At 52.1% G+C, this 25,893-nt stretch overlaps 1 protein-coding gene and 1 non-coding gene across 3 annotated transcripts in view; both read left to right on the top strand.

Moving 5' to 3' along the window:
• The first annotated feature begins 17,038 nt into the window (after positions 1–17,038).
• Positions 17,039–17,145, top strand: LOC138377673 (U6 spliceosomal RNA). The gene has a single exon (XR_011231838.1). It is a non-coding gene; the product is annotated as a U6 spliceosomal RNA (small nuclear RNA).
• Positions 17,146–21,383: 4,238 nt separating this feature from the next.
• SMARCD3 (SWI/SNF related BAF chromatin remodeling complex subunit D3) overlaps positions 21,384–25,893 on the top strand; it is a 33,346-nt gene continuing 28,836 nt past the window's right edge. The window contains exons 1-2 of one of the 2 annotated variants that reach the window (XM_069462675.1): positions 21,384–21,460; positions 23,193–23,330. In XM_069462675.1, coding sequence (XP_069318776.1) covers positions 23,292–23,330 — 39 coding nt within the window. In that variant the 5' untranslated portion in view covers positions 21,384–21,460; positions 23,193–23,291. Of the gene's footprint in view, positions 21,461–21,796; positions 21,827–23,192; positions 23,331–25,893 lie in introns of those variants that run through there. The other variant, XM_069462676.1, reaches the window with a different exon arrangement.

Genomic DNA, 25,893 nt, shown 5'->3' with positions numbered 1-25,893 from the left:
GGCACCCCAAACTCCCCCATCCAAGTGCTCCCGTTCCCGTGACAACCCAAAATAGCCATCCCCACTTTGGTACGTCCCTGGGGGCCTGCAGTGGGGAGGCTCAGGGCGGGCGGCCTTAGGCCTTGGTTTCCGGTGAGCCCGCCCGGAAGGTTCCTAGGCGCTCACTACCGCCACTGCTTGGCAGAAAAACTGGAAGGAGGCCCAGGTCTTCCTGCACTGGGCTGGGTGCTCCCGCACCAGCTGAGCTCCTGCCACCGGTGTTCTGCACCACATCTCAGCTGAACCTGTCCCTCAGAGCCTCCCCTGGCACCCTTTGCCCTGGGGGCACTGGGTGGGGGAGGCCAGCCAAGAGCTCTGTCCCACATGCAGTCCGTGGGGCTCAGGGTCCCATGACCCCAGTCTCGCTGATGCTACCTCTGGCAGCGGGGCTGGGAACAGCATGGGAAGTGGACAGACAGACCAGCCGGGCAGGTAGGAGGCAGAAACCAGCGCATGCTCTTGAGCAATGCATTAGTTTCCTGGGGCTTCTGTAACACGGTACCACAAAATGACTGGTTTAAACAACAGAGGTTTATTGTCTCCAGGTTCTAGGGACCAGAAGTCCAAGGTCAAGGTGTGGGCAGGGCCACACTCCCTCTGAAGGTGCTAGGGAAGGATCTGTCCCAGGCGTCTCTTCCAGCTTCTGGTGGTTCCTTGGTTTGTGGCAGCATCAGTCCAGTCTGCGCACGGCGTTCTCTGTGTGCAGCCTTCACCAGGCTGCGTTCTCTCTGGGTGCCTGTCTGTATTTTACTTGGCTCTGGTTCTCTCTGGGAGCTGACTGCCCCCCGTGCTGCGCAGGGCCCTCTGGCAGGGGCAGTCCTGAGGGCTCTGACCTGAGAGCACAGAGCAGGGGGACGTTCCAGCAGGTGCAGCACAGACACAGTCCCCCTTGGCACTCACATCTTCAACATGAGCTCAAAAGGTAGGCCCTTAAGTCACACTGCAAACAGCAAGCCCTCCCCTCTGGCCCACTGTCCCTCTTTCCACAACCAGACATCCTGTGATGGCCCCAGGCCTGAGCAGCCGAGAGCAGGTGGCCTTCAGATGAAAGTCCCGTGTGTTTACCTGGAAGGTTGACTCTCCCGACAGGAAGGAAGGGAGACAGGGTCCAGACACTAGGTTTCTATGCCCCGCTCTGTCACCAATAAGCAGCAGGACCTTGGGTCAATCCTGTCCCCTCTCTGGTCCCTGCTCAGTGGCTGGGTGGCTCTAAGGTCCCTCCTGGTGCCACAATTCTGACTCTGTGAGGGACAACAGGGAGGGTCTTAGAAAATCCCCAAAAGGCAACTCATGTAGGCAGGACCCACTGCCCTTCAGTCCGAGAGAGGAAGCAACCCATGTCGTTGCCTCCACCTGCGTGTGTGTCTTTACCTGGCGGACCACAGCTGGCCCCAAGCCTCCGCAGTGACTGTGCTCAGTTGAACACAGTGAGGCCATTGTTTCTCGGGAAATCGCAGATAAGGAGCGGGCTCCACTGCGGCTGGTTCTGCGCCAGCCCCCACGATAGGGCCACCTTCCCTACGCCAAAGCTTATCTTGAGTACCGGCCCAGCCCCGTCTCCTGACCCAGGGCACAGTCACACACACACTTCAGGGTCATTACAAACTCAATGTTTCCTTGGTGTGTAACATCTAGCTCTACTCTTTGTCAGTCCATCCTTTACAAACCAGGTGAAGTTTCACCTCTTCCGTGAAGCCTTCCTGGGTAAATCTTGATGCAACCAAACAATATCAACTTCTCCATCAGACACAGCACTTACTGCCTGGACCATGTATTGAGGTCCCAATTATATCCAGCTTCAAACACACAGACCACCACGTCCCCACATGACCATGTGCCTTGTCATGGGTCTTTTTTCGCCCACCGTACTGAGTACTACATGGGACTTTTCAATCTGCAGACTTACGATATTAAATTCTGAGATATTTCCATGTACATTTACAAATAACTTCCTTCCTGTTATAGTCTTTGCTTCCAATTTCCAAAACTCCAATTTGGACATCCTGGATTTATCTTCTACTTTTATTTACTCTCCTGAATTCCCAGAGTTGAAGGCCATGAAGAACACACTGAAAGGGCACCCCACATGCTCTGCACTATGTAAAATTAGACCTACTGGAAAGCGCATCGTCATGAATTTTCAAGATACTGAGGATAAAGAGAAGACTCTAAATGCTTCAAAAAACATATATGTATATATATATATATAGGTTCAAGGATCAAGGTTCAGAACGGCCTGAGACTTCTCATCAACAACACTAGAAGGCAGCAACGCCGTCAAAACTCTGAGGGAAAATGATTCCCAGACAATTATATACCCAGCTAAGCTACCAACCAATGTTAGGGTCCCATAAAAACAGATGTGCATAGGCAAGATCTCAAAAGTTTACCTCTCAAGCATCTTTTCTCAGAAGCTACTAAAGAACGTACTCACTTAAAATGGGAGAATAAAGCAAGAAGCAAGAAGAAAATTGAGGCCAGGCATGGTGGCTCACACCTATAATTCTAGCACTTTGGGAGGCTGAGGTGGGAGGATCGCTTGAGGTTGGGAGTTCAAGACCAGCCTAAGCAAGAGAAAGACCCTTGTCTCTACAAAAAAATAGAAAAATCACCTGGTTGTGGTGGTGCATGCCTATAGTCCCAGCTAATGGGAGGCTGAGGCTGGAGGATCGCTTGAGCCCAGGAGTTTGAGGTCGGAGCTATGATATGACACCACTGCACTCCAGCTGGTGTGAGTGACACTCTGTTGAAGAAGAAGAAGGACAAGGATAAGGAGGAGAAGAAGGAGAAAATTGCCCCAGGAACCAGTGGCTGCCACCAAGAGAGAGGCAAAGGGCATCTCCAGGGTGCCGGCTGGGCGCCAGACACAGGCTGGAGCAGGGCTTGGCCCCAGGGGGAGGTGCTTCAAGACGCTTAAGGTAATAGAATATCTAGCACGTATGAATTATCAAAGGGAGATTTACACAAGTGGGGAAGAATTTGGTGATAAAATAGTAGTAATTATATGGAGAAGGGAAGCCAAAGAAAGGGCGAGACAATCATTAAATCCAGAGGAAATAAAAAGTTGCCACAGAGAGGAAAAATCATCGTAATATGTAGCCCACGGCTCATTTGTGAACAGTTGTTACCTACCACAGTAACCACAAAGCTGCGCAGGGATCTGACCCCAAGTAAGAACTAACTAACCGGGCGGTGCGGACGCACGAAGAGGAGCCAAATGCCCTTCCCAGTGCAGACCCTGGCGGGGCCGGGCCGCGGCTGCAGAGCTGCTGTCGGAGCCACGGGGGCCGCGCCCAGCGCCGGCGGGGCCGGGAGCTCCCACCGCGGGGACGGGAGCGGCGCTGGGGCCGGTCTTTCCGTACACGGCTCCTATGACTGCGACTCTGAACGCCGTAATTTTGTCACACTTACAAAAGGCAAGGCCCGGAAGCGTCGGGTGGGGGTGCGGGGGCGCGGGCGCACCTCCTCCCACCCCGGAGGTTGCCGAGCGCCGTGGAGGAGGGACCGGTTTGCGCCCCGTCCTTCGTTCGGAGGACGCCGGGGCCGCGCGGCCGGCACGGGGCGCGGGGAGTGAGGCCCGGAGGCGGCCCGGGAACGCGCTCGCGCTCGGGCTGAGGGGCCTGTGGGGTCCGCGCGGCACGCGGCGGGCCCCCGCCTGGCGTCGGGTGCGGGCTCCGGGTTCCGGCTTCGCTCGGCGGAGGCCCGGCTGGGGGTGGGGTGCGGGGGCGCGCGCGGTGGGGGCCGCTCCGCGGGGTGTGGGGCCCGTGGCGGCCGCCAGGTGGCGCCAGAGCCCGCGCCAGCCCGCAGCCTCCCGCCGGCGCCGGCGGGCCCGGTTCTCAGGCCCCTTCCTCAGAACCTCCGGGCGGGGGATTGTTTTCAACGGAAAATTTCAAGCATATACAAAAGCAGACCCAATACAGGGGAAGGGCCAATCCAGTTGCCCCTATACCTCCACCATAGCAAAACTGCTTGAAACCAGATCAGAGAGAAAATCTTAAAAAAACAGCCAAAGAAAAAAGACACATTCCCTCAAAAAATAAAGGCAAAATGATTTATTTTAAGCAAATAGATTTTTTACCAGCAGAACTGCACTCAAGAAAATAATAAAGCAGTTTATTTAGGAAGAAGGAAAATGCTACCAGATGGAAGCACAATATGCGATAACGAACAATGATACCCGGAAAGAATAAATAGGTGGGAAAATCTAAATCAAGACCCAGGCTGGGCACCGTGGCTCAGGCCTGTCATCCTAGCACTCTTGGAGGCCAAGGTGGGAGGAGCGCTTGAGGCCGGGAGTTCAAGACCAGCCTGAGCAAGAGCAAGACCCCATCTCTACAAAAAATAGAAAAATTAGCCAGGTGTGGTGGTGTGCACCTGTAGTCCCAGCCATCTGGGAAGCTGAGGCAGGAGAATTGCTTGAGGCCAGGAGTTTGAAGTTGCAGTGAGTTATGATGACACTACTGCATTTTAGCCGGGGTGACAGAGTGAGACTGCATCTCAAAAAAAAAAAAAAAAAAAAAAAGGCCCTGCAAAGAGTAAACGTCTGTCCTTTGGGACGAAGTAACAGTGGGGCATGTGCTGTTCATCATGAACTGGGCTTGTGTGATCCACCAAATTATAAAGTTGAATGTGCGCAAATTGCATTGCATTAGGAAATGAAAACTGCATCTGTAAGACTAAGCTCAAGCAGGTCCAAAAGGCACAAATAATTGCCTAAGTCAGTGGCTCAAACTCTAATGGTACCTGCTCCTACTTTTTTTCTACCTCTCTCTCAACACACATCTGTGGCTCCATAGGGGGCTCCCTCTACCTAATAGATGAAGAAATAACTATTGCTTACAGAAGGGTTTGCACAATGTGCTGTCGTCAAATGGAAGTGTGTGACTGCTGCGCTAAGTTCCACTCAGAAACAGCCCCGAAAGACGGTATGAAGGGAAATCCTCCCAATAGACAAATTTTGGCCAATCTGGTTGTCTACTTTCCTTTGGAGGCAAGATGGCCTGGGGTATAGATCTACACTGACTCATGAGCAATGGGTAATAGCTTGTCTGGCTGGTCAGGAACTTTGATCAGGTTCAGAAGAGTGGTGATCAGGAAGTCTGGGAAAAGGTATGTGGGTAAGTCCCAGAATGGCAGCCTGTGAAGATCCTCATGTGTCATGTAAGTTCTCACTGGGGCACCCAGTGGGAGGAGGCTCTCTGTAGTCAGGCTGATGAGATGATTGATTCCTCCTGTGAATTTCAGCCGGGCCCTTTCCCCTCTCGCTCCAGTGCTCCTCAGTAGGGACCCTTCACTGAGGCTTATATGGATACATTACCATTGAGTTTCCAAACTGCTAAATACTGGCAATGACCAGCACTGAATCCTTGATATTACACCTTCCACAGGAACCAACCAGCCACCTGGGGACATGTTGGTAACAACTTTGTATCATTCCTTCAGGAGGAAGCCAGCAATTTGTCTTAAGAATGAAGTTTTATCCTTGATACAAACTTGCTTTCCGTACTTGCACTGTTTCTGCCAGTACCACTATTTGAAGATTTTCAGAATGCCCTATTCGTTGTCATGACAACCCACACATCATCTCCAACCAAGGTACTCATGACAGCAAAAGGCATGTGGTCCTGAGTTCATGGCCATGGAATTCATAGTCTTACATTGTGCACATTGCTCAGTTGCAGCTGTTTGGTTAGAGAATGGCCTGTTGAGGGCTCCATTATGGCACCAATTGGAGGACAGAACCCTGCAAGGTTGGGGTGCTCTCCTAAAGAATGTGGTATGTGTCCTAAACTAATGGCCAATACAGATACCCTAAACCAATGGCCAATGTACGGGGCTTTTCCCCATAGCCAAAATAGGCAAGTGCTGTTCTTTGACAGAGTATCCCTGGAGACTCTAATTTAATTTCTCTGAGATGTAGCCTAGGGAGAAACAACAGGAAATTTGAAGACAGAGAAGGCAGGAAACAATCCTTTAGGAGTAGAGTGGCTGGGTCATAGGGTAGGGGTGCGTTAAGAAACTGCCAAACTGTTTTTCAAAGAGGTTGCTTCATTTTATTAATACATCCCCACCAGCAGTGTATGAGGGTTCCATTTGCTCTACACTCTTTTTTTTTTTTTAAATAATAAAAAAATCTTTTTATTTTTTTGAGACAGAGTGTCACTCTGTAGCCCGGGCTGGAGTGCCCTGGTGTCAGCCTAGCTCACAGCAACCTCAAACTCCTGGGCTCAAGCGATCCTCCTGTCTCAGCCTCCCAAGTGGCTGGGACTACAGGCACTCACCACCGTGCCCAGCTAATTTCTTCTATTTTTTGTAGAGATGGGGTTTTGCTCTTGCTCAGGCTGGTCTCGAACTCCTGAGCTCAAGGGATCCTCCCTCCTTGGCCTCCTAGAGTACTAGGATTACAGGCGTGAGCCACTGTGCCTGGCCAGTTTTCTTGATTTTAGCCAATCTAATGGGTATGAGTTGGCTTTTTGTTATTTCAATTTTTTTGTTGTGGTGGTGGTAAAATGCACATAACAAAACTTACCCTCTTAACCATTTTTAAGAGAGAACACAATCTGGATTTCATGCAGTTGGGAGCTGTGGTCTCCTGCTGGCCAGGTTGGGCTTCTCACGCTGCATCCAAGGGGGTCCCCGTGCTAGTCGTGTGGACTGGTCCCGGTTTCTGGGGGAACTGCTGCTGCTGTAGGAGAGCGGCAAAGAGGGCTGGATCCTTGTGAGATTTGCGGGGTGGCCTCGTTGTTCTTCCCTGGCCAGTGGGAATGGCCGGTGGGAGTGGAGGTGACCCTGTGAAGACAGGACTGCTAAGAACTCGTATCTGTGGGAACGGAGAGTGCGGCTGCCCCGAGAGGTACAATCAGAGCAGTGAGGTGCGGCCAGAGGGAAGGACAACGTGGACCAGGTACTGGAGGAAGAAAGCCACAAGAATCAGCTTAGGTCTAGCAACAATTGGGCTTTTTTTTCTTCCTTTTTTTCCTGTTACTTTATATGAAGAGCAGCATTGGTCACTGATGTTATTCTTTTGGTTCTCACACTATGATGGGACTTTGTGTTTCCCTGGGGGGGGGGGGAGGGTGGCATGGAATTTATTCCTCTAAGCAAGGGACAAAAACTCTTTGTCTCTCCTGATCCATCCTTCTCCTGCCCACTTTGCAGGAGGCTGGCAGAGGCCAGAGGCTGGCCTCTACCGACGACATCATCTAGACTCTGTTATCTTCCCGCTCCTAGTTGGATTCGGCCAATACGGGCACCCCAGGAGATTGGGGGTTGAGAGGAAAGGTGGGTCAGGGGAAGTACCGTGATTTGGGCGGTGGCTCTGTGCCTCTGCAGTCCCTGGAGAGACCCTCTTCCACGGCCTGGACCCCACTTGGTTCTGATAGCACATCCTCTCTCCTGGTCCCTTGCTCTCCCTTTGGTGCTCTTGTCAGGGGCCTTAGCATCCTTGCTGGTTCCCTTAGCCTTCCCACATCTCATCAAGGGGTGTGTCATTATCACTGTTCAGTCAAACCCTCTTTCTCTGCCACATCCTTCCTACCACGCCTCTGACTGGTCCCAGGACCTTTAAGTAATTCAGCTTTGCTGAAGCATGAAATCCAAAGTGAGAGGAAATGGTAGGATAAGAAGTTGTCTGGAAGGATAACCAGTTATGGGAAGCTTTGCACACTGTGATTACGTCAGCTGTGTGGCGCACTGGGCAAGTTGCCTGACTAGTGAGTACTGGGTAATAGGTTATTGCCTATTACCTTTGCCTCAGTTGCATGACCTATAGAATAAGGGTAACATTGGGACACACCTTTTGGAGTGCCTGTGAGGATTAACTTTAAGAATACATGTGAAACATTTAAAACAATGCCTGCCACAGCAAGTAATCAACAAACATTAGCTGATTATTGTCAGGGATGGTGAAACATTGCAAGGTTTTAAGCAAGGAAGTGAGCAGGCTAGACCTGGTAGTTCAGAAAGTGATTCTGGAGGAAATGTGGAGAAGGGATGGGGTTTATCAACAGCCAAGTGGAGTGGAGCAAGACTAGAGACAGGAATACCAGCAAAGAGACTACTGCACCCACCAGTCTTAGCAAAAAAAAAAAAAAAAAAAAAAATTAGCAATAAAATTATAAGGATCACACAATTAATGAATTAAACTAAACAAGAGGAAGATGTGGAATCCAAGCAACAGGAGTTTCAACACGATATAGGGGACCTATAAGTAGTTCCATTTTGCTGAAGCACCAAGTGCAAGGTGAGGCCGCCCCTCCCACATCTTCATGTCCCCAGTGACTGGAGTCCAGAGAGTTCTCCTAGCTCGCTGTCTCTCTCCACCCCCCTCCTTCTTATTCCTGATAGTTTGAACGTCCAGGTAGAGGGTATTTCCTGGACCCTGGCCTCTCAGCTCCCCACACTCCTCCCTCCAGTGATCCTCCATTCTCCCTGGGCCCCTCGTTCCCCGTCTCACCCCAGACCTTGTCATCGCCAGTGATTGCCACCTTTCCAAACCGAAATCGTCATTCCACACCTTCTCTCCTCGCACCCCCCAAACTCTCCTCCCCTGCCCTCACATGGTTGGTGATTTTGTTCTCTCTTTCCCTGGGTGCTGTAGTTTGGATACTCGTCCCCCAAACCACATGTTGAAATCTAATCCCCAGTGTTGGAGGAGGGGCCTGGTGCGAGGTGTCGGGGTCTTGGGGGCAGATCCGCATGAATGGCTTGGTGCCCTCCCTGCGGTAATGAGCCAGCTCACACTCAAGAAGCACCAGGCTTCTACAGCCTGCAGAACCGTGAGCCAAATAAACTTCTTTATAAGTTATCCGGCCTCAGGCATTCCTTTATAGCAACACTAAATGATCTAAGCCCCTGGGGAGACAGTAGCAGTGGGACGGAACTTCCGCAGGCTCCCGCAGCTACCCCTCGCCCCTGCCTACTGCTGTGCCCCTGTCAGTTCCTTCCCCTGTTCTCTGCCAGGTCATCCCCGGGCCCTGCTTTAACACGTCTGGGGTGTGCTCTGGGCAGGGCAATTTGAAAGGCTCCCCAGATGATCCCAACATACATCTGAAGTTGAAAACCGCTGCTGTAGATGAGTGACCCGTGCTCTTGCGTCTTGTTTACTGAAGGACACTGTCCCAGCCGCTGTCCTCTCCCTCCCGCCCCAGTGTCATCAATGGCTCTTGCCCTTCAGCTCTCAGGCATGCTGTTCATTCTCCCATTTTAAAGAAACCTTTTCAACTCACTCCTCCCTCCAGCTACCACCCTACTTTTCTGCTCCCCTTCACCATCAGACTCCTCTCGAGGGTTGTCTGTTCTTGCTGCCTATAATTCCTCTTGTCCCCTTTCCTCTTCAGCCTCTGCCACGCAGACCCATCAAAACGTGACTGTCAGGGTCACCAGTGGACTTCTCACCGCCGTAGGCAACAGCTGATTTCAGTCTTCGACTTACTTGGCCAACAGCAACACGTGGCACGGCTGATCACTCCCTTCTTCCTAGAATGCCTTCCCTAGAATTGGTTTCCAAGATGCCAGGTTCTTCTGGTTTTCCTCCGAATTCATGGTGGATCCTTCTCAGCCTCCTTTCCTGGCTTTTCCTTATGTCCCACCCCTTGGGATTGGAATGCCCTGAGACTCAGGCTTGGGGCTTCTTCTTTTTCGATGTTCATTCCCTTGGTGAGCTCATCCAGTCTCCTGGCACACAATACTGTCTAAATGTTGACTCCTAAATGTATATTTGCAGCCTAAGCTCCACCCAGTCTCCTACATCCAAATGCCAACTTGACATCTCTTCTCGAGTGTCTGTTTAGCATCTCAAACTTATCCTCCCAACCTTCCGCCGTGAGTAAATGGCAGCTCCGTGCTTTCAGCTGGGATCAGGCCGAGTCCTTGCAACCATCCTACCTGCTGCCTTTCTTTCATTCCCACGGCCAATCTGAGAGCAAAGCCCATTGGCTGTACTTTGAAAATATGCTCGGAATCCAACCCTTTCTCACCACCTAACTCAAACCCACCGTTGCCTCCACCCGAGTGACAGCGACAGCCTCCTAACCGCCCCCACCGTCCCCCGGCCTTTGCGTGGCCCCTCGAGGTCCGTGCTCAGCGTGGCAGTGGCTTCATCCCCTCACAGGTAAATCAGACTGTGTCTGTCCCCGCAGTCTAGATCCTACCATGGCTTCCCACCTGATTCAGAGTAAGGGACAAAGTCCTTAAAATACCCCACAAAGCCCTGCACAACCCTCCTCTTCGCCACCCCATACGCACCAAGGCCACTGTCTCTCTGACCTCACAGCCCACCAGCTGCGCTGCGGCTCCTCGAACACACCAGGCTCTGAAAACCGAGGGACTCTGTACTTGGTGTCCCCTCCCCTGCATGTTGAACTTTTCAGCTCCCTCCCTTTTTTTTTTTGAGACAGAGTCTCGCTTTGTTGCCTGGGCTAGAGTGAGTGCCATGGCATCAGCCTAGCTCACAGCAACCTCAAACTCCTGGGCTCAAGCGATCCTACTGCCTCAGCGTCCCGAGTAGCTGGGACTACAGGCATGCGCCACCATGCCCGGCTAATTTTCTTTCTATATATATTTTAGTTGGCCAGATAATTTCTTTCTATTTTTAGTAGAGACGGGGTCTCGCTCTTGCTCAGGCTGGTCTCGAACTCCTGACCTCGAGTGATCCACCCGCCTCGGCCTCCCAGAGTGCTAGGATTACAGGCATGAGCCATTGCGCCCGGCCTTCAGCTCCCTCCCTTGCTTTCCTTTTTTTTTAAATTAAACTTTTTGTTTTGAGATAATTGCAGATTTACATGCAGTTGTAAGAAATCATACAGTGAGGTCTCGTGTGCCTTTTACCCAGTTTTCCCAGTGGTAACATCTTGCAAAACTGTAGCACGCTAGCACAACCAGGACACTGACAGGACGGTTGTGTTCCTTTCCTGCGGCTGCTGTACCACAAACCGGGTGGCTGAAAACAACACAGATTTATTCTTTCACAGTTCGGGAAGCCAGAAGTCCTAAATCAAGGCATAGGCCAGGGCTGTGCTCCCTCCAAAGGCTGTAGGGAGAATCTGTTCCTTTCCTCTTCCAGCCGCTGGCGGCTCATCCAGCCCACCTTCCTGTGCTGTCTTTACGTCACCTGTGTGTGTGTGTGTCTGACATACTCTTATAAGGACACTGGTGATGGCATTTAGGGCTCACCCGGATAATCTGGGATAATCTCCAGATCCTTAACTTAATTACATCTGCAAAGACCTTTTTTCCAGATAAGGTAACACTTACAGGTTCTGGGCATTAGGATACAGACATATCTTTGGGAGACATTTTCAGCCTGGCAGGACAGAGAAGGTCCCGGACACCCCCTCACCACAAGAACACAGTGGGCCGCCCTCACAGAGCCACACGCACTCTCCTCCCTCCCCCAGCCCCTCCTTAACCCCTGGCAACAGCCAGTCTGTTCTCCATCTCTGTCATTTTGCCATTTTGAGAAAGTTATATAAATGGAATCACACAGTATGTAACATTTCCAGATTGGCTTTTTCACTCAATGGCTTTTTTTTCCCCTTTCTTTTTTTTATTATTTTTATTTTATTATTATTATTTTTTGAGACAGGGTCTCACTCTGTCACCCTGCCTAGGGTGCCATGGCATCATCATAGCTCACAGCAACCTCAAACCTATGCTCAAGCGATCTTCCTCCTCCCGAGTAGCTGGGACTATAGGTTCACACCACCACATCTGGCTAATTTTTTCCTATTTTTTGTAGAGATGGGGTCTCACTGTAACTCAGGCTGGTCTGGAACTCCTGGCCTCAAGCAAAATACTCCCATCTGGGTCTCCCAGAATGCTAGAAAATGGCTTTTTCCATACTTTCCATTAACTCAAAAAATTGAAATAACTTTTCAATTATTTTGAGATTCCCCTGTGTAGTTGTGTTCGTCAACAGCTTGTTCCTTTTCATTGCTCAGTAATGCTCCATGGTATGGATGCACAACAGTTTGTTTAATACTCACCCACTAAAGGACACTTGGGTCGTTTCCAGTTTGGGGCTACTGTGAATGAAGCCGCCATGAGCATGCATATGTAGGTTGTCGGGTGAACGTGAGGTTCCATTTCTCTGGGGTAAACGCCCGAGTGCAATTGCTGAGTTAAGCACATGTTTAGTTTTACAAGAAACTGCCAAACTGTTTTCCAAAGTGCTGTACCAATTTGCACTCCCACCAGCAATGTATGAGTGGCTCAGTTTCTCCACATCCTCACCAGCATTTGGTGTTGTCACTAGTGTCTGTTTCAGCCATTCCGATGGGTGAGCAGGGCAGTGGCAGTTGGCACCGAATATCCTTTCAGGGACTTATTTGCCATCTGTGGGCTCTATTTGCTGATGTGTCTGTTCATGTCTTTTGCTCTTTTTCTAGTTGGATTATTTGGTTTTGTAACCTCTGAGTTTTAACAGTTCTTTATATTCTAAATACTAGTCATTTGTCTGATCTGTGGTTTACACATATGTTCTCCTGTTCTGTGGCTTTTATTGTCATCCTCTTTCACAGGGCAAAAGCTTTTTTACTGATATTTTGATGAAGTTCAATTTGTCAGCTTTTCCTTTCATGGGTTGTGCTTTTGGCATCAAGTCTAAGAATTCTTTACCTAGCCCTAGATCCCCAAAGTTTTCTCCTATATTTTTTCTAAAAGTTTCATAGTTTTTATCTTTTACATTTAAGTCTGTAATCCATTTTGAGTTCATATTTGTATAAGATGCAAGAGTTAGTTGTTCTTTTTCTTTTTTTCTCTTGGACGTCTGGTTGTTCCAGCATCATTTGTTGAAAGGCTGTCTTTCCTCCATCGAAAGCTTTCGCCTTTGAACTTTTGTCAAAAATCAGTTGGGCACATTTGTGTGGGTCTGTTTCTGGGTTCTCTGTTCTGTTCCATTGATATATGTGTCTGTCCCTCTGCCAACACCACATTGTCTTGCTTACTGTGGCCTTGCACTAGGCCTTAACATGGGGCACAGTGATTCCTCCCTCTTTATTCTTCTATTTAAAAATGCCATTTGCCTTTCCATATAAATTTTAGAAGAATCTTCTCTTTTATCGACAGGAAGTTTTGCTGGGATTTTGATAGGAATTGAGTTAAACCTGTATATCAGTTTTGGGAGAATTGACATTTTTACTGTGCTGAATCTTCCAAATCATCAACTCGCTATGCCTCTTCATTCACTGAAGTTTTCTTTACCTTCTTTCATCAGTGTTGCACAGTCGGCAGCATACAAGTCCTGTACATGTTTTGTTAGATTTGCACAAAGTATTTCCATTGTATTGACCAATTGTAAATGGTATTGCATTTTCAATTTCAGTGTCTATTTATTTGGTCATTGTTAGTATATAGAAATACAATGGACTTTTTTTTTTTTTTTTTCTGAGACAGGGTCTCGCTCTGTAGCTGGGTAGAGGGCAGTGGCATCATCATAGCTCACTGCAACCTCAAACTCCTGGGCTCAAGCAACCTCCCACTTCCGTGCCCCAAAGTCCTATGGTTACAGACATGAGCCACCATGCCCAGCCCACAATGAACTTTTGTATCCTTTGATATCCGTGATGAATTCACTTATTAGAAATAGGAGGGTTTTTTGTAGATTATTGGGATTTTCTATGTAGGCAATGGTGTCATCTGCAAGTAGGGACACTTTTATTTCTTCTTTATAATCTTTATGTCTTTTATTTCCTTTTCTTGCCTTGTTGCACTGGCTAGAACTTCCAACAATATGTTGAACACGAGTGGTGAAAGTAGACATCCTTGCCTTTTCCCAGTTTTAGGGGGAAAGCGTTCAGTCTTTCACCTGTCAACCTGAATAGCAAACAGAGTGTTGAGGGTAAAGGTCGAGACATGAGAACCCCAGGTGTGGGACAGGACTTTGCCAAAGAGCAACCTGTGCACGTGTCAGTTCACTGAGCAAAAGCTGCTCCACGTTGAGGGGGACATTCCACCCATCAGGAATGTCTGAAAACAGACCCCACCTTGAAGCCTGAGGGCCACAGCCTGGATGTCTGCGAAGGGGCTTGTAATCCGGAGGTGGAAAGAATGATCAAAGGATGTCAGCCCAGCAGATAAGAGCAGTTTGCTAGTCTAAGCCTGAGGCAATGTTCCTATCTCTCTCCTGAGTTCTCAGTAAATGAGGAACTAGACAAAGTAGAAAGAAGTACATGGTCTCTTTGTTCCCATTTAGATTATACACTTTACTGCAGACTCACGATTTTATCTTTAACTTGTGTATACTTAGCTGGTTTATTGTTACTTTGGGAGACCTCAAAACTTAAACTCATGATATGTACATGTAAATTGGTGACTGATAATAATTGTTTGCTGAAAGAATAAATGCTGATGTGGTACTCCACTCGTGGCCTCCTGGCTCACAGGAATGCTGGAGGACCCCTGATTTCCCCATCATGTTAATCTATACTTTGTCTCTGTCTCCTTTATTTCCAATCTCTTGCGACATTCCTGCCTGGGATTTGTTGGGAGAGTCTCGAACTCCCGGCACAGAGAAGGAGAGACTCTCTAAAACAAAATGATATTTATTCAGGAATAGGCATTGCAATGGGAGCACGACTACCATGGTAAACCACATGCATAGTCAGGAAGGTAAAGGAAGACAAAGGTTTTTAAAGAAGAAATGAGGAGAGTTACACCATAGTTTTGAGATAATTACCCTTGGCTACAAGGATCAATAACAAGGGTGAGGCCAGTGCAAGGTGGGACAGGCAATTGCCAAGCAGATGTCCTTACAAAAGTATTTTTTGTATGTATGGTTATGATGGCCTTTGTGCAAGGCTGTGGGTTTTGTAGTCTTTGTGACAGTTCTGTTGTCAGGCATACAAGTGTGAGACCTCCCTTCGTGGCCTTCCTTGGCTCTATTTATCAGAATTTTTAATACAAGTGACTCCGCTTTGATCCTGATGACTTCCACATACCATTAAGTGTGACATTAGCTCAAGGTGTTCAGTAGATGCCCTTTATCACTTTGAGGAAGTTCCCCTGTTTTCCTATTTTTCTGAGAGTTTTTCTTTCTTTTTTTTTTTTTTTGAGACAGAGTCTCACTCTGTTGCCCGGACTAGAGTGAGTGCCGTGGCGTCAGTCTAGCTCACAGCAACCTCAGACTCCTGGGCTCAGGCGATCCTACTGCCTCAGCCTCCCTAGTAGCTGGGACTACAGGCATGCGCCACCATGCCCAGCTAATTTTTTTGTATATATATATTTTAGTTGTCCATATAATTTCTTTCTATTTTTAGTAGAGACGGGGTCTCACTCTTGCTCAGGCTGGTCTTGAACTCCTGACCTCGAGCGATCCACCCGCCTCGGCCTCCCAGAGTGCTAGGATTACAGGCGTGAGCCACTGCGCCCGGCCTGAGAGTTTTTCTTATCACGAATGGGTGTTGAATGCTTTCTCTGCATTGATTGATGTGATCACGTGATTTTTCTTCTTCAGCCTGTTGATATGGTAGATTACATTGATTGATTTTTGAATACTGAACCAGCCTTGCATGACTAGAAGGCACATCCTGCATATTTTTCTTATTTTTCTTGCCTGTGGTATATTTCTCCATTTGATGAGAAGCTCCAAGTGGGCAGAAACTTTTTGGTTCATTTTGTTCACGGCTGTATTCCAATGCCTGAAACAGTGCTGAGCGCAAGGACTCGCTATTCATTTGCTGAATGAATAAATGAACAGAAGAGAGGGGAAGGCAATCCCTGAAAGGATGGCGAAGGGAGATTCCAGGGTGACAGCTGTGGGCAGCATCTAGTGGGGGATGCTGATGGTGGGGGAGGCTGCACCTACGTGGAAGGCAGAAGGTTTACAGAAATCTCTGTACTTGCTACACAGTTTTGCTGTGAACCTAAAACTGCTCTAAAAAGCAAAGTCTGTTTTTTAAAAAGCTCATCATTAACTCTAGGGAAAACAAAAGTCACCCAAGAAAGGAAGAGCGCTTACAGTCTACTATCTGGCTCCCCCCAGGGCAGATGCAGGTTTTGTGGGGACTGAAGCTTACACAATTGGGGAGGGGACTGTTTAAGAAAAGAAAGACACTGGCTGGGCACGGTGGCTCACGCCTGTAATCCTAGCACTCTGGGAGGCCGAGGCGGGTGGATCACTTGAGGTCAGGAGTTTGATACCAGCCTGAGCCAGAGCGAGACCCCTGTCTCACTAAAAATAGAAAGAAATTAGTGGGCCAACTAAAAATATATAGAAAAAATTAGCCGGGCATGGTGGCACATGCCTGTAGTCCCAGCTACTCGGGAGGCTGAGGCAGAAGGATCATTTGAGCCCAGGAGTTTGAGGTTGCTGTGAGCTAGGCTGATGCCACGGCACTCTAGCCCAGGCAACAGAGTGAGACTCTGTCTCAAAAAAAAAAAAGAGAAAAGAAAAGAAAAAGAAAAGAAAGACACTAATCAGAAATAAATCTGATTTAATCTCAGAGCAATTTCTGGAATTTTTGTGGTTTCCCCATGGGATGTTCTCATCTGTGGGAATATTTAGGGGACCGTGAAGAGTGGGGGTGGGAGGTGCTGAAAGCCTTCAGGAAGGAGCGCCCAAGAGTTCCAGGGGGTGCAGCAGCTGGCAAGAGAGGTCAAATGCAGCCCTGTGCTGCCCCCCCAGGCCCAGGACAAAGCCCAGACCCTCTGGAGCGTTCCAGATCCCCCTCTGCAGGTGTGTCCCTTGCCAGCCCTATTTCTTGCTCTGCCAGGCTACAGGCCGGTCACACCTGTGGCAGCACCTCGGGCTGCTCCTTGCGGGCAGGCCCTCTCCACCCCTTGGTGTGCACCTGTTGTGACTCGGTGCACTAAGACTCTGTGTCTTACCAGCTGTAAATGTGAGAGATGACGTCCATCCTGCAGGGTCGCTAGGAGGACCAAACACCCAATATAGGGCCCAACACGTGGTGAGTGAGTAAACACTTCTTTCCTTCTTCCTTCTAGCATTTTCTAAGTTTTAAAAAGTGTGGTCAAATACACATCCCATAAAATTTACCATCTTGTGCTCACTTTGGCAGCACATATACTAAAATTGGAATTCTACAGGGAAGATTAGCATGGCCCCTGCACAAGGACAACACAAAAATTCATAAAGCTTTCCATATAAAATTTAAAAAGCAGGAGAAAAAATATATCATCATAACCATTGTCAAGTGCGCAGATCAGCAGTACTAAGCACGTTGACACTGTTGGGCAGCCAGCGGCACCATCCGCCACCGAACTCCTTTCATCTTGCAAAACTGAAACTCTGTCCTCATTCCACACTAACTTCCCCAGCCCCTTTCCCGGCCCCTGACACCCCCATTCTACTTTCTGTCTCTTCCAGCGAGCGTTGGGACTGGCCCCTCTGACCGCACCTAGCCCCTTCTAGCTGGTGTCCTCAGCTGTTTACGCGTATTAACCCTCACCTGGCCCAGAGCTCTCATTCATCGGCCCCCAGCGCTGTGGCACATGCTAATAGAGGCTGGAGGGGAAGATGCAAAGTGAGTGATAGAAATGAGCAGAGAGAGGGTCCCATGGGGGTTCATGGTCAAAGGCCTTTGTGTCTGATTTCACATAGCGGGTGTTCAGAATATATTAAAAGTCTAAATGATGATGCAAATGATTTTAGTAAATTTTTACTTATTTTTTTGAGGGTAAAATATTCTAAATTCAAATGCCACAACACAATACACAGGGGAAGGTAAGTCTCCAGCCACCTCAACGGAGGCAACCACCGCAGCCAGTCTCTTTTGTATCCATCCAGAGGAGTACATGCATGTGCTCGTGCACACACACGTCACACACGTGCACACACTCTTACATAAGCATGCTTTACACACTGTGCACCCCGCTCTTTCTCGCTCGACATATCTCTAAGATACTTCTAGATCAGCACATAGACAGTTTCCCCATTGTTTGATAATATTCATTGAGTGATGTCTTTATCCTGTCACCTGTTCACACCTGTTACAGAATTTATGTCATCTGTCACCTGTTGATGAACATTTAGGCTGATTCCAAATTCTTGCATACAAACAGTGCTGCAAGGAAAAACCTTGGGCACTCATGCATGACTGAATGTCATCCCTAACTCTAGCCCTGTGTAACCCTGCCGGGTCCCCCACCCACCTCTGCTGCAGCCTGCTCTGCCCACCCAGGACTCCCTGCTGCCCCATGCAGGCACTGCTTGCCTGCTGGAATCTTCCTCCTACTCTGCCAGGCGCTGTGCTGGGCCCTGGTGTGTCCGAGCTGGCGGGCTGCACTCCTACCCTCCCGGAGTCACGGCCCAGAGGGAGAGACGGATGGGATGGATGAGGGGACAGTTATTTAGATACAAGGTGTTAAGCTGGGTTAGAGACCTGCTGCCCTAACTTCACACCCCTCCCATCCACCTGGGGCACCACAGCAAAGAGCCATGGACTTAATCCCTGCTCAGGGCTCCCTGGGTGGCTTCCGTGCCAGCTGTCAGTGCAGGAGGAAAAGGGAAAAGGGGAGGTGTGGGCGTGGGGTGGGCACAGGGTCACGGGGGCTGATGGCCCATCTGGGCCGCCCCCCTGAGCCAGGCCTGCCTGCCTGGCGCTGCCTGTGACCATTTATCTCCCGCTGTGTCCTGACCGCCTGCTCTCCATCCAGGACCCCCTCGGCTAACCCCCATGTCAGGACCGGCCACCTCGCCACTCTCCTCACTTTCGAACCTACTTGCCTGTCCCATCAGAAGGGCTTTGTGAGGCTTGTGCTGCCAAGTTAACAGCTGGCGATGGCGGGAGGGGCCGGCAGCATTCAGCACGTTCACCCTGTTTTCCACTCACAGCGGGAAGAGGGTGGCGACTGCCCCCAATAGAGGCCGCAGGAGCGAAGTGCTAGCCGCGACCTCCTGGTGGGTGTCAGGGCACCATCCTGGGAATCCTGTCAAGCCCCTCAAATCCCGTCACTCAGCGCTCTCCTCGTTCCCCTAAGCCACAGGGAAAAAAGCCCTCCGCACTTCAAAATACCCGCCCCACCTCTCCCTTCCCTGCTGTGCCTGCTGCCCAAGTGCCGCGTCTGGACTCATTCCCTCGGGTTTATAAGGCACTGCATCTCCGGAAGTCCCTGTGCAAAGGGAAATGTTCTAGCAAGGGAAGCACGGCCCGTTAGCACGACGCACGTTCCGTCATGGAAGGGGCACAGGCATCAGCTTTAATTAAGGGCATCGAGTCAGCAAATTTGGTTACAAAGTCCATAGTGGGTCTGGGCATGGTGGCTCATGCCTGTAATCCTAGCACTTCAGGAGGCCGAGGTGGGCGGATCGCTTGGGCCCAGGAATTTGAAGTTACAGTGAGCTATGATTACACCACAGCAGTTCAGCCTGGGCGACAGAGCAAGACGCTGCCTCAGAAGAAAAAAAAAAGAAAGAAAGAAAGAAAGAAAGAAGTCCACAGTGGGTCCTCTTAGTAGCCTCACAGGGGTATGAGGAAGGTTCTGAAAATAGAAACACAGGTGCTAATGGAAGGGGTTGGGGTGGACGTGGCGGGGAGAACTGAGCATGTCTTCCCAGGGCAGAATGGGAGGGGGTGTCTGTCCTGTTTGATGTCGGTGTTAACAGGAGTGTAAAAGCTGAATGAATCACAATGGCCAACACTGTTGTGTTTGGTGGAAGCAACCCAAGAGTCCCTCAGCAGATGAATGAACATACAACCTGGTGTGTTTACACACAATGGAATATTGTTCAGCCTTAAAAAGGAAGGAAACGCTGTCACATGCTACAGCACGGATGAACCTGGAAGACACCATGCTCAGTGAAATTAGCCAGTCACAAAATCACCAATATGTATGACTCCACTTACATGAGGCAGGTAGAGTGGCGAATTCATAAACAGAAAGTAGAATGGCGGTTCCCAGGGGAGAGGGTCGGGGTGTTGGGAGTTGTGGTTTAGTGGGGACAGAGTTCCAGTTAGGGATGATGAAAAGAGCTCTAGAGATTGGCCGTACAACAATGTGAAAATACTTTACAAAACTGAACTGTACACTTAAAAATGGTTGCAATGATAATTTTTTTTCTTTTTTTTAGACAGGGTCTCACTCTTGTCTCCCCAGGTAGAGTGCAGTGGAGTTATCATAACTCACAGCAACCTCAAACTCCTGGGCTCCAGCTATCCTCCCGCTTCAGACTCCCCAGTAGCTGGGACTACAGGTGCACCATCTCGCCTGGCTACTTTTTCTGTTTTTTATAGAGACAGGCTCCCACTCTTGCTCAGGCTGGCCTCAAACTCCTGACCTCAAGCAATCCTCCTCCCCCTACCTCCCAGAGTGCTAGGACTAAAGGTGTGAGCAATGATAAATTTTATGTTATGTGCATTTTACCACAATTAAAAATTTAAAACAATAGAACAAAATGACTTAAAAAGGGGGGTTGGTGGAAAAGCTCCATGGCTGCCTGTGGGGCCTGCCCGTCACAGGGACAGCACAGGCCCAGGCAGCACAGAGCCCAGACCCCAAATTCCCATGGTGTGAGGGGAGTGTCTGGCATCCCGGGCAGAGGTGAAACCTGAGGGGCAGGACTTGACCTTGGCCTTCCTCTACCGCAACTGCCTGCTGTCTGCCCACCTCCCTCTGGGGGTTGCCAATCCCCCTGCCCTGCCCCCAAACACTGGGCAGGCTTTTGCTCTCCACCTGCTGCTCCTCAAGGGGGCAGCCCCCTCACTCTCGCCCCTGCCTGAGCTCTTGGGGGCTCATTCTTTGGGCAGGTAGGATTTGAGTCCCCACTGTGTGCCAGGCACTGTGCTAGTGGAGGTCTGGAGGTTTCCGTGGGACTCCCGGGAGACACCACGGAGAAACCATGGAGGCTTGTCTGGCTGGAAGTTGGAAAAGGGCTTCTCCAAGCTGCCCAAGTGTTAAGTGCATAAAGTGGGTAGGATTGTCATTAGTGAGAGCCTGGCAGGGAGCCAACCCCCCACCCCAGGGCATGTGTTGGGAAGTCTGCGTGTGTGTGTGGACCTGGCGTAGATAATGTCTGCAGCCACATAGGATGCTCTGACTGAATCGGTGTGTGTGTGCACACCTGTGCATGTGCATGTTTGTGTGTGTGCCCACGCGTGTGCATATGTATGTATGTGGTTCTAGTGCAGGTGATGTCTGTGGCCACATACGATGCTGACTGCGTGTGTGAGTCGTGGGCGTGCAGATGCATGTGCAGATCTAAGACACATGTATGTACAGGCTGAACAACACAACGCTCTGGCAAGGGCCCTCAGCGGGGTTCGGAGCAGGCGATCACACAGACTGACGGGTGGGGCGACGCTTCCTGCTCCGATCCCTAACTCGTTATTAAGCTCCTCGCTCTTTGCAGACGCTCCCTGCGCCTCCCCCTCTCCGGGCTGCAGCAGCGCAGGCGCCGGGCCGGGCCGACTGAGCGCGGAGCCGGGAGCGGGCGGCCGCGCTCCGGGCCGGGGTCCCGGGGGAGCAGGTGAGCGACCCGCGCCGCGCGGCCCCCACGGCCCCTGGCGAAGACGCCACCTGGCCGCGCTGCGCCGGCGCCCCCGCCCTCCCTGCCTGGCAGTACCCGCTCGCCTCTGTTGGCATCCTCTTCCTCCCCCTGCCTGGCATCCCTCCTCCCCTTGCTTGGCATCCCTCCTCCCCCTGCCAGGCATTTCCCCTCCTCCCCCTGCCTGGCATCCCTTCTCCTCCCCGCCTGGCATCTCTTCCTTCCCCCTTGCCTGGCTTCCCCTCCTTTCCCTGCCTGGCACCTTCCCCTCACCTGGCACTTCCCCTCCTCCCTACCTGGCATCCCCCTTCTCCCTTCCTGGCATCTTCCTCCCCTCCTCCTCTCCCGGTGTCTCCCCTACTCCTGACTCTCCATCCCCCCGCCTGGCACCTAGAGAGGTGCCCTGCACCTCCATCCAGCCTGGTACCTCTTCTCCCTACCCTTCCCTGCTCCTCCTCCCTGCCTGGCAAACTCCCATCCAGCCCCTCTCTGACACCTCCTCCTCCTCATCCCTGCCTGGCATCCTCCCCTCCTTCCCTCTCTGGTACCTTCCTATCCTCCCTCCACCTGCACTTCCCCTCCTCCCCCTGTCTGGCACCCTCCTGCCTGGCACCTTCTCTTCCTCCCCCTGTCTGGCACCACCCTCCTCCCATTGCCTGTCACCTCCCCCCTGCCGAGCACTTCCCAACCTGCTCCTGCCTGGCATGCTGCACTTCCTACTCCCCCTGTCTGGCACCTTCCCTCCTTCCCCCTGCCTGGCACCTTCCCTGTCTCCACTTGGCATCCTCCTTCCCGGACACCTCTCTCCCATTCAGGTTGTCCCTCTGTCTCCACCCTCCTGCAGGGTAGCTCCCCTCAGCCCTGGACTAGTGACCCCCCCATTGGTACCTTCCTCCCCTCATCTGCCCCTCCCGCTCGGGCTCTCCCATGCCACTCCACCTGGCCCCTTGCCATCCTCAGCACATCCCTCTTCCCCTGCCCTCCTTGCCCTGCTCAGAGCTGACCCTCAGCCAGCACCACCTTCTGCTCGCGTGGCTTACACGCCCCTGAACCATTCTGGAGCCCACCCTACCCCTCTCGCCCACACCCCCCCACCTGTGGAGCTGCCCTCTCCTTAGCCCCCATGCCCGCCGACTGCCCAGGGGCTTCAGTTCAGAAGTTGGGTCCTCCCCTAGCCAAGGCCTTCCTGCTCTTGCAGCAGGGAGGGAAGTGGGCCCAGTGGGGAAGGCAGCTGCGCAGCAGGCGACGATGGGCCAGGCTGACTCCCTGCCCACCCCGAACTCCTCACGCCCCTGGGCTGCAGAGGCCGTCCAGTCAGTCACCATCCTCCCCATCCTGGCCTGCGTCTGTCTGGCCTTCGCCTCCAACGCCTAGCTGTCCCCCTCCACCCATTGCCACACCCCCGAACTTGCCTTCCCCTGTCAGGGCGAGGGCTCCGCTGGGGTCTCTGCTCTTATCTTTTTAGTTCTTTGTCCAGCAGGACCCTAGAGCCAGCCTCCGTCTGCTTCCAGCACACACTGCTCCCACCCTGTGCCCTCCCCAGGCCACCCCAGCTCCAGGCTGGTCCTCGATGGCCCCCTCTGTCTTGGTCCCCTTCTGCACAGCCTCCTGTCTCCTTCCTCAGACCTTCTCTCCAGGGAGCTTGGCTTCCTCCCAGTCTCCTGATGCCCTCTGAGTCTGCCTTGGGGGCTCAGGGTCTGGCCTCTCCTTTCAGATCTTCAGAATGGCCCTTGGTGCTGCAGGCGAGGTGGGCTCCGGGCCCGGGCCCCAAGGGGGCACCGGATGACTCTCCAGTTGCAGGACCCTGCCATCTATGACTCCAGGCCTTCAGCACCCCCCCACCGCGGTACAGGTAGGCACTCCCTGCCCCGCCAGCCCAGGAGCAGGAGCTCCGGCCCGAGAGTCTGCCAGTTCTCACCCGGCCCCGTGCTCACAGCAGTGCTTATGCTCATCCCTCCGTGGCTGGGGCCTTCTCCCTGACCCTGCTGACGTCTGTCACTTATGCCCTTCCCTTCACTCCTGTATTCCCTCATGCTCAGTGTCCCCCGCACCTCCTGGCATCCCTAGGTCCTGCCTCTGAAAGCCACTCCAAGCCAGGGACAAGCTAGTCTGAAGCCAGGTCTTTGGTTCATGTGAATGGTCGGGGGCTCTGGCTTGCTTCGCCTCCTCCCCGCCCAGACACCCGGCCGCACTCCGTCCGCCCTCCCCGTGCGCACGCATGCGCACTTGCACACATGCGCACCCTCCTCCACATGCTCCCTGCTTGCTGGACGGAACCAACTGACCCCTGGCACAACCTGGGCTCAGAAACCTGTCCCCAAATGCACTATGCAAACCTCTAAAAGCCTTGCAGTGCCCCAGGTGGGGGTTGGTTCTTGGCGGGAGGTAGGTGGTGGCGGCAGCCTACTTTGTGGCCTCTGTGGGAGCCAGCCCTGCCCTGCCACAGGTGGGCCCCGAGCTCTGGTGCGCTCCCAGGCCGTGGCACACCCGTTGGACCTCCCAAGCCTCCTCCCTGAAGAGTGAGAAGAGGATGGCCAGTCCCACGTCAGTCCCCCCTTGTCCAGAAGGATGCACTGAGGTTCTAGGCAGAAAAGCCACCTGCCCCAGAGCCACACGCAGTCATGGGAAGGGGTTGGAGCTGGGTCTGAAGCTGAAGTCTGGCCTGAGCTCTGCGGGCCCAGCCCCACCTGTCACTCCTTACCTGTGGGAGTGACCGGTAACAGTCTGGGTGATGTCGGAGCCTCGAGGAATAAGGGACCCAGTGCCTGCCCTCAGGACCTGCAGCCTTGGTGGTCTGAGCAGAAGGGGCCACAGATAAGCAGGCCTGGGGCTCTGAGGAGGGACCTCAGGAGAGCCCCGCAAAGGCGTCCTTCGCACAGCTCTGGGGAGGCAGGGCTTGGGGTGGTGCTGCGTGAGCAGGATGAGAGAGCTTTCTCCGCCCCCTCCTCAGAAGGCGAGTCACAGCCCTGTTCCCCTCTCCCCATGACCCCCCCCTTCCCCCGGCTGGGTCCAGGCCCAGGCAGAATGGTGCAGGGCGAGGTCTGGCCCAGAGGATTAGAGCCACACAGGTGGCAGTGAGCACCAGTCACCTGGTGCCAGTTGCCAAGGAAACAAGCACGGTTGGTTGGGGCATGCCCAGCCCCACACCTGAAGGCCCAGGCCACCGCCTGGGAAGTCAAGGCCCCTAGATAGAGGTCTTGCCCCTTCCCCACAACCTAACCAGCACCTTATGTGACGAGTGGGCCTCTTCAGTTTGTGGCAGTTGGTTTTTTAACAAAGATTCATAAAGCAAAGGTGTGAACTAGTGTGTTAAACCTGTTCTTCCTGGACCAGAGGGCTGAGACTTAAGCAGCCGACATTCTGGAGTGTCTGAGGGGGAGGGCCAGAGCGGGGGCAGCTGAGCTCCCTGGGAGGTTCGTCACATGGTGAGTCCCCATAAATGGTGGCCTATTTGGGACTCACTGAGCTAAGCCCTAAAGGGGCTCCCCAGGGCACCAGGTGGGTACCTGGGCTGAAGGAGGTACCTTGCCTGAAGGAGGTGATCTCACAGAAGGCTGTGCAGTGGGGAGGGGGAGGATTGGAGTTGGGGCACTGGGGGAGTTGGGTGCATCCTGGTGACCCCTGATACCAGAGTGGCACCTGATCATGAGGGGATTCCTGGGGGCTCAGGAGCCCTAGCCCTCTGGGTGATGAGATGATGAGGGTGAGGTGTCCGGTGAAGTCTGGCGCTTTATTTTGGAGTCACATTAGGCGCATGCTAGTGCTCAGGCATTTGGGTGCGGACAAGCCCAGTGCCCGCAGTGCTGGCGTCTAGCCAGCAGCAGCTGGAGGCTGTCCTCACCCTGAGCACTTGTGGCGTGATTGCAAGTGAGCTAAGTGGTGGAGGTAATGAGCTGGGGGTAATGAGCTGGAGGTGTCACCAGAAGGAGGCTGAGCTGCCGGGACAGGATGAGCAAAGGCTCTCAGCTGTGGCTGGATCCTGAGCCCTCTGGAATTGCTGCGACTGAGGGGCCAAGCTGAGGCCAGCCTGCTTCTGATGGGCACTCGGCTGAGGGACTGTGGGGACTGTGGCTGTGTCCCCTGGTGTTCCTTGCTGGTGAGGGATGCGCAGACCCTTGAAACCCACAGGGGGCCATACAGCAGAGTTGTCGATCACTTCGGCCAGGCCCACCTTTTGGGATAGCCTGTTCTGTTTACTTACTTCCCAAGCTGTGAAACCGATTTCTTTGTGCCCTAAACTTCCAGGGATTTTGAGACTGCGCCTCATGTGCACATACCCCACATGTGCCTTTGCTTGAGTTTACAAACCTGCATCACCTCCCATGTGAACCTGGAGGGAGGAGCAGGGCGCTGGGAGGGAAGAGGAGAGGTGAGAGAGGATGACCAGGAAGATGGACTGACACGCCACCTCACTC

Source organism: Eulemur rufifrons, chromosome 29, assembly GCF_041146395.1.
Source record: "Eulemur rufifrons isolate Redbay chromosome 29, OSU_ERuf_1, whole genome shotgun sequence".
Lineage (NCBI taxonomy): Eukaryota > Metazoa > Chordata > Mammalia > Primates > Lemuridae > Eulemur > Eulemur rufifrons.
This window is presented reverse-complemented; position numbering and strand designations above follow the sequence as displayed.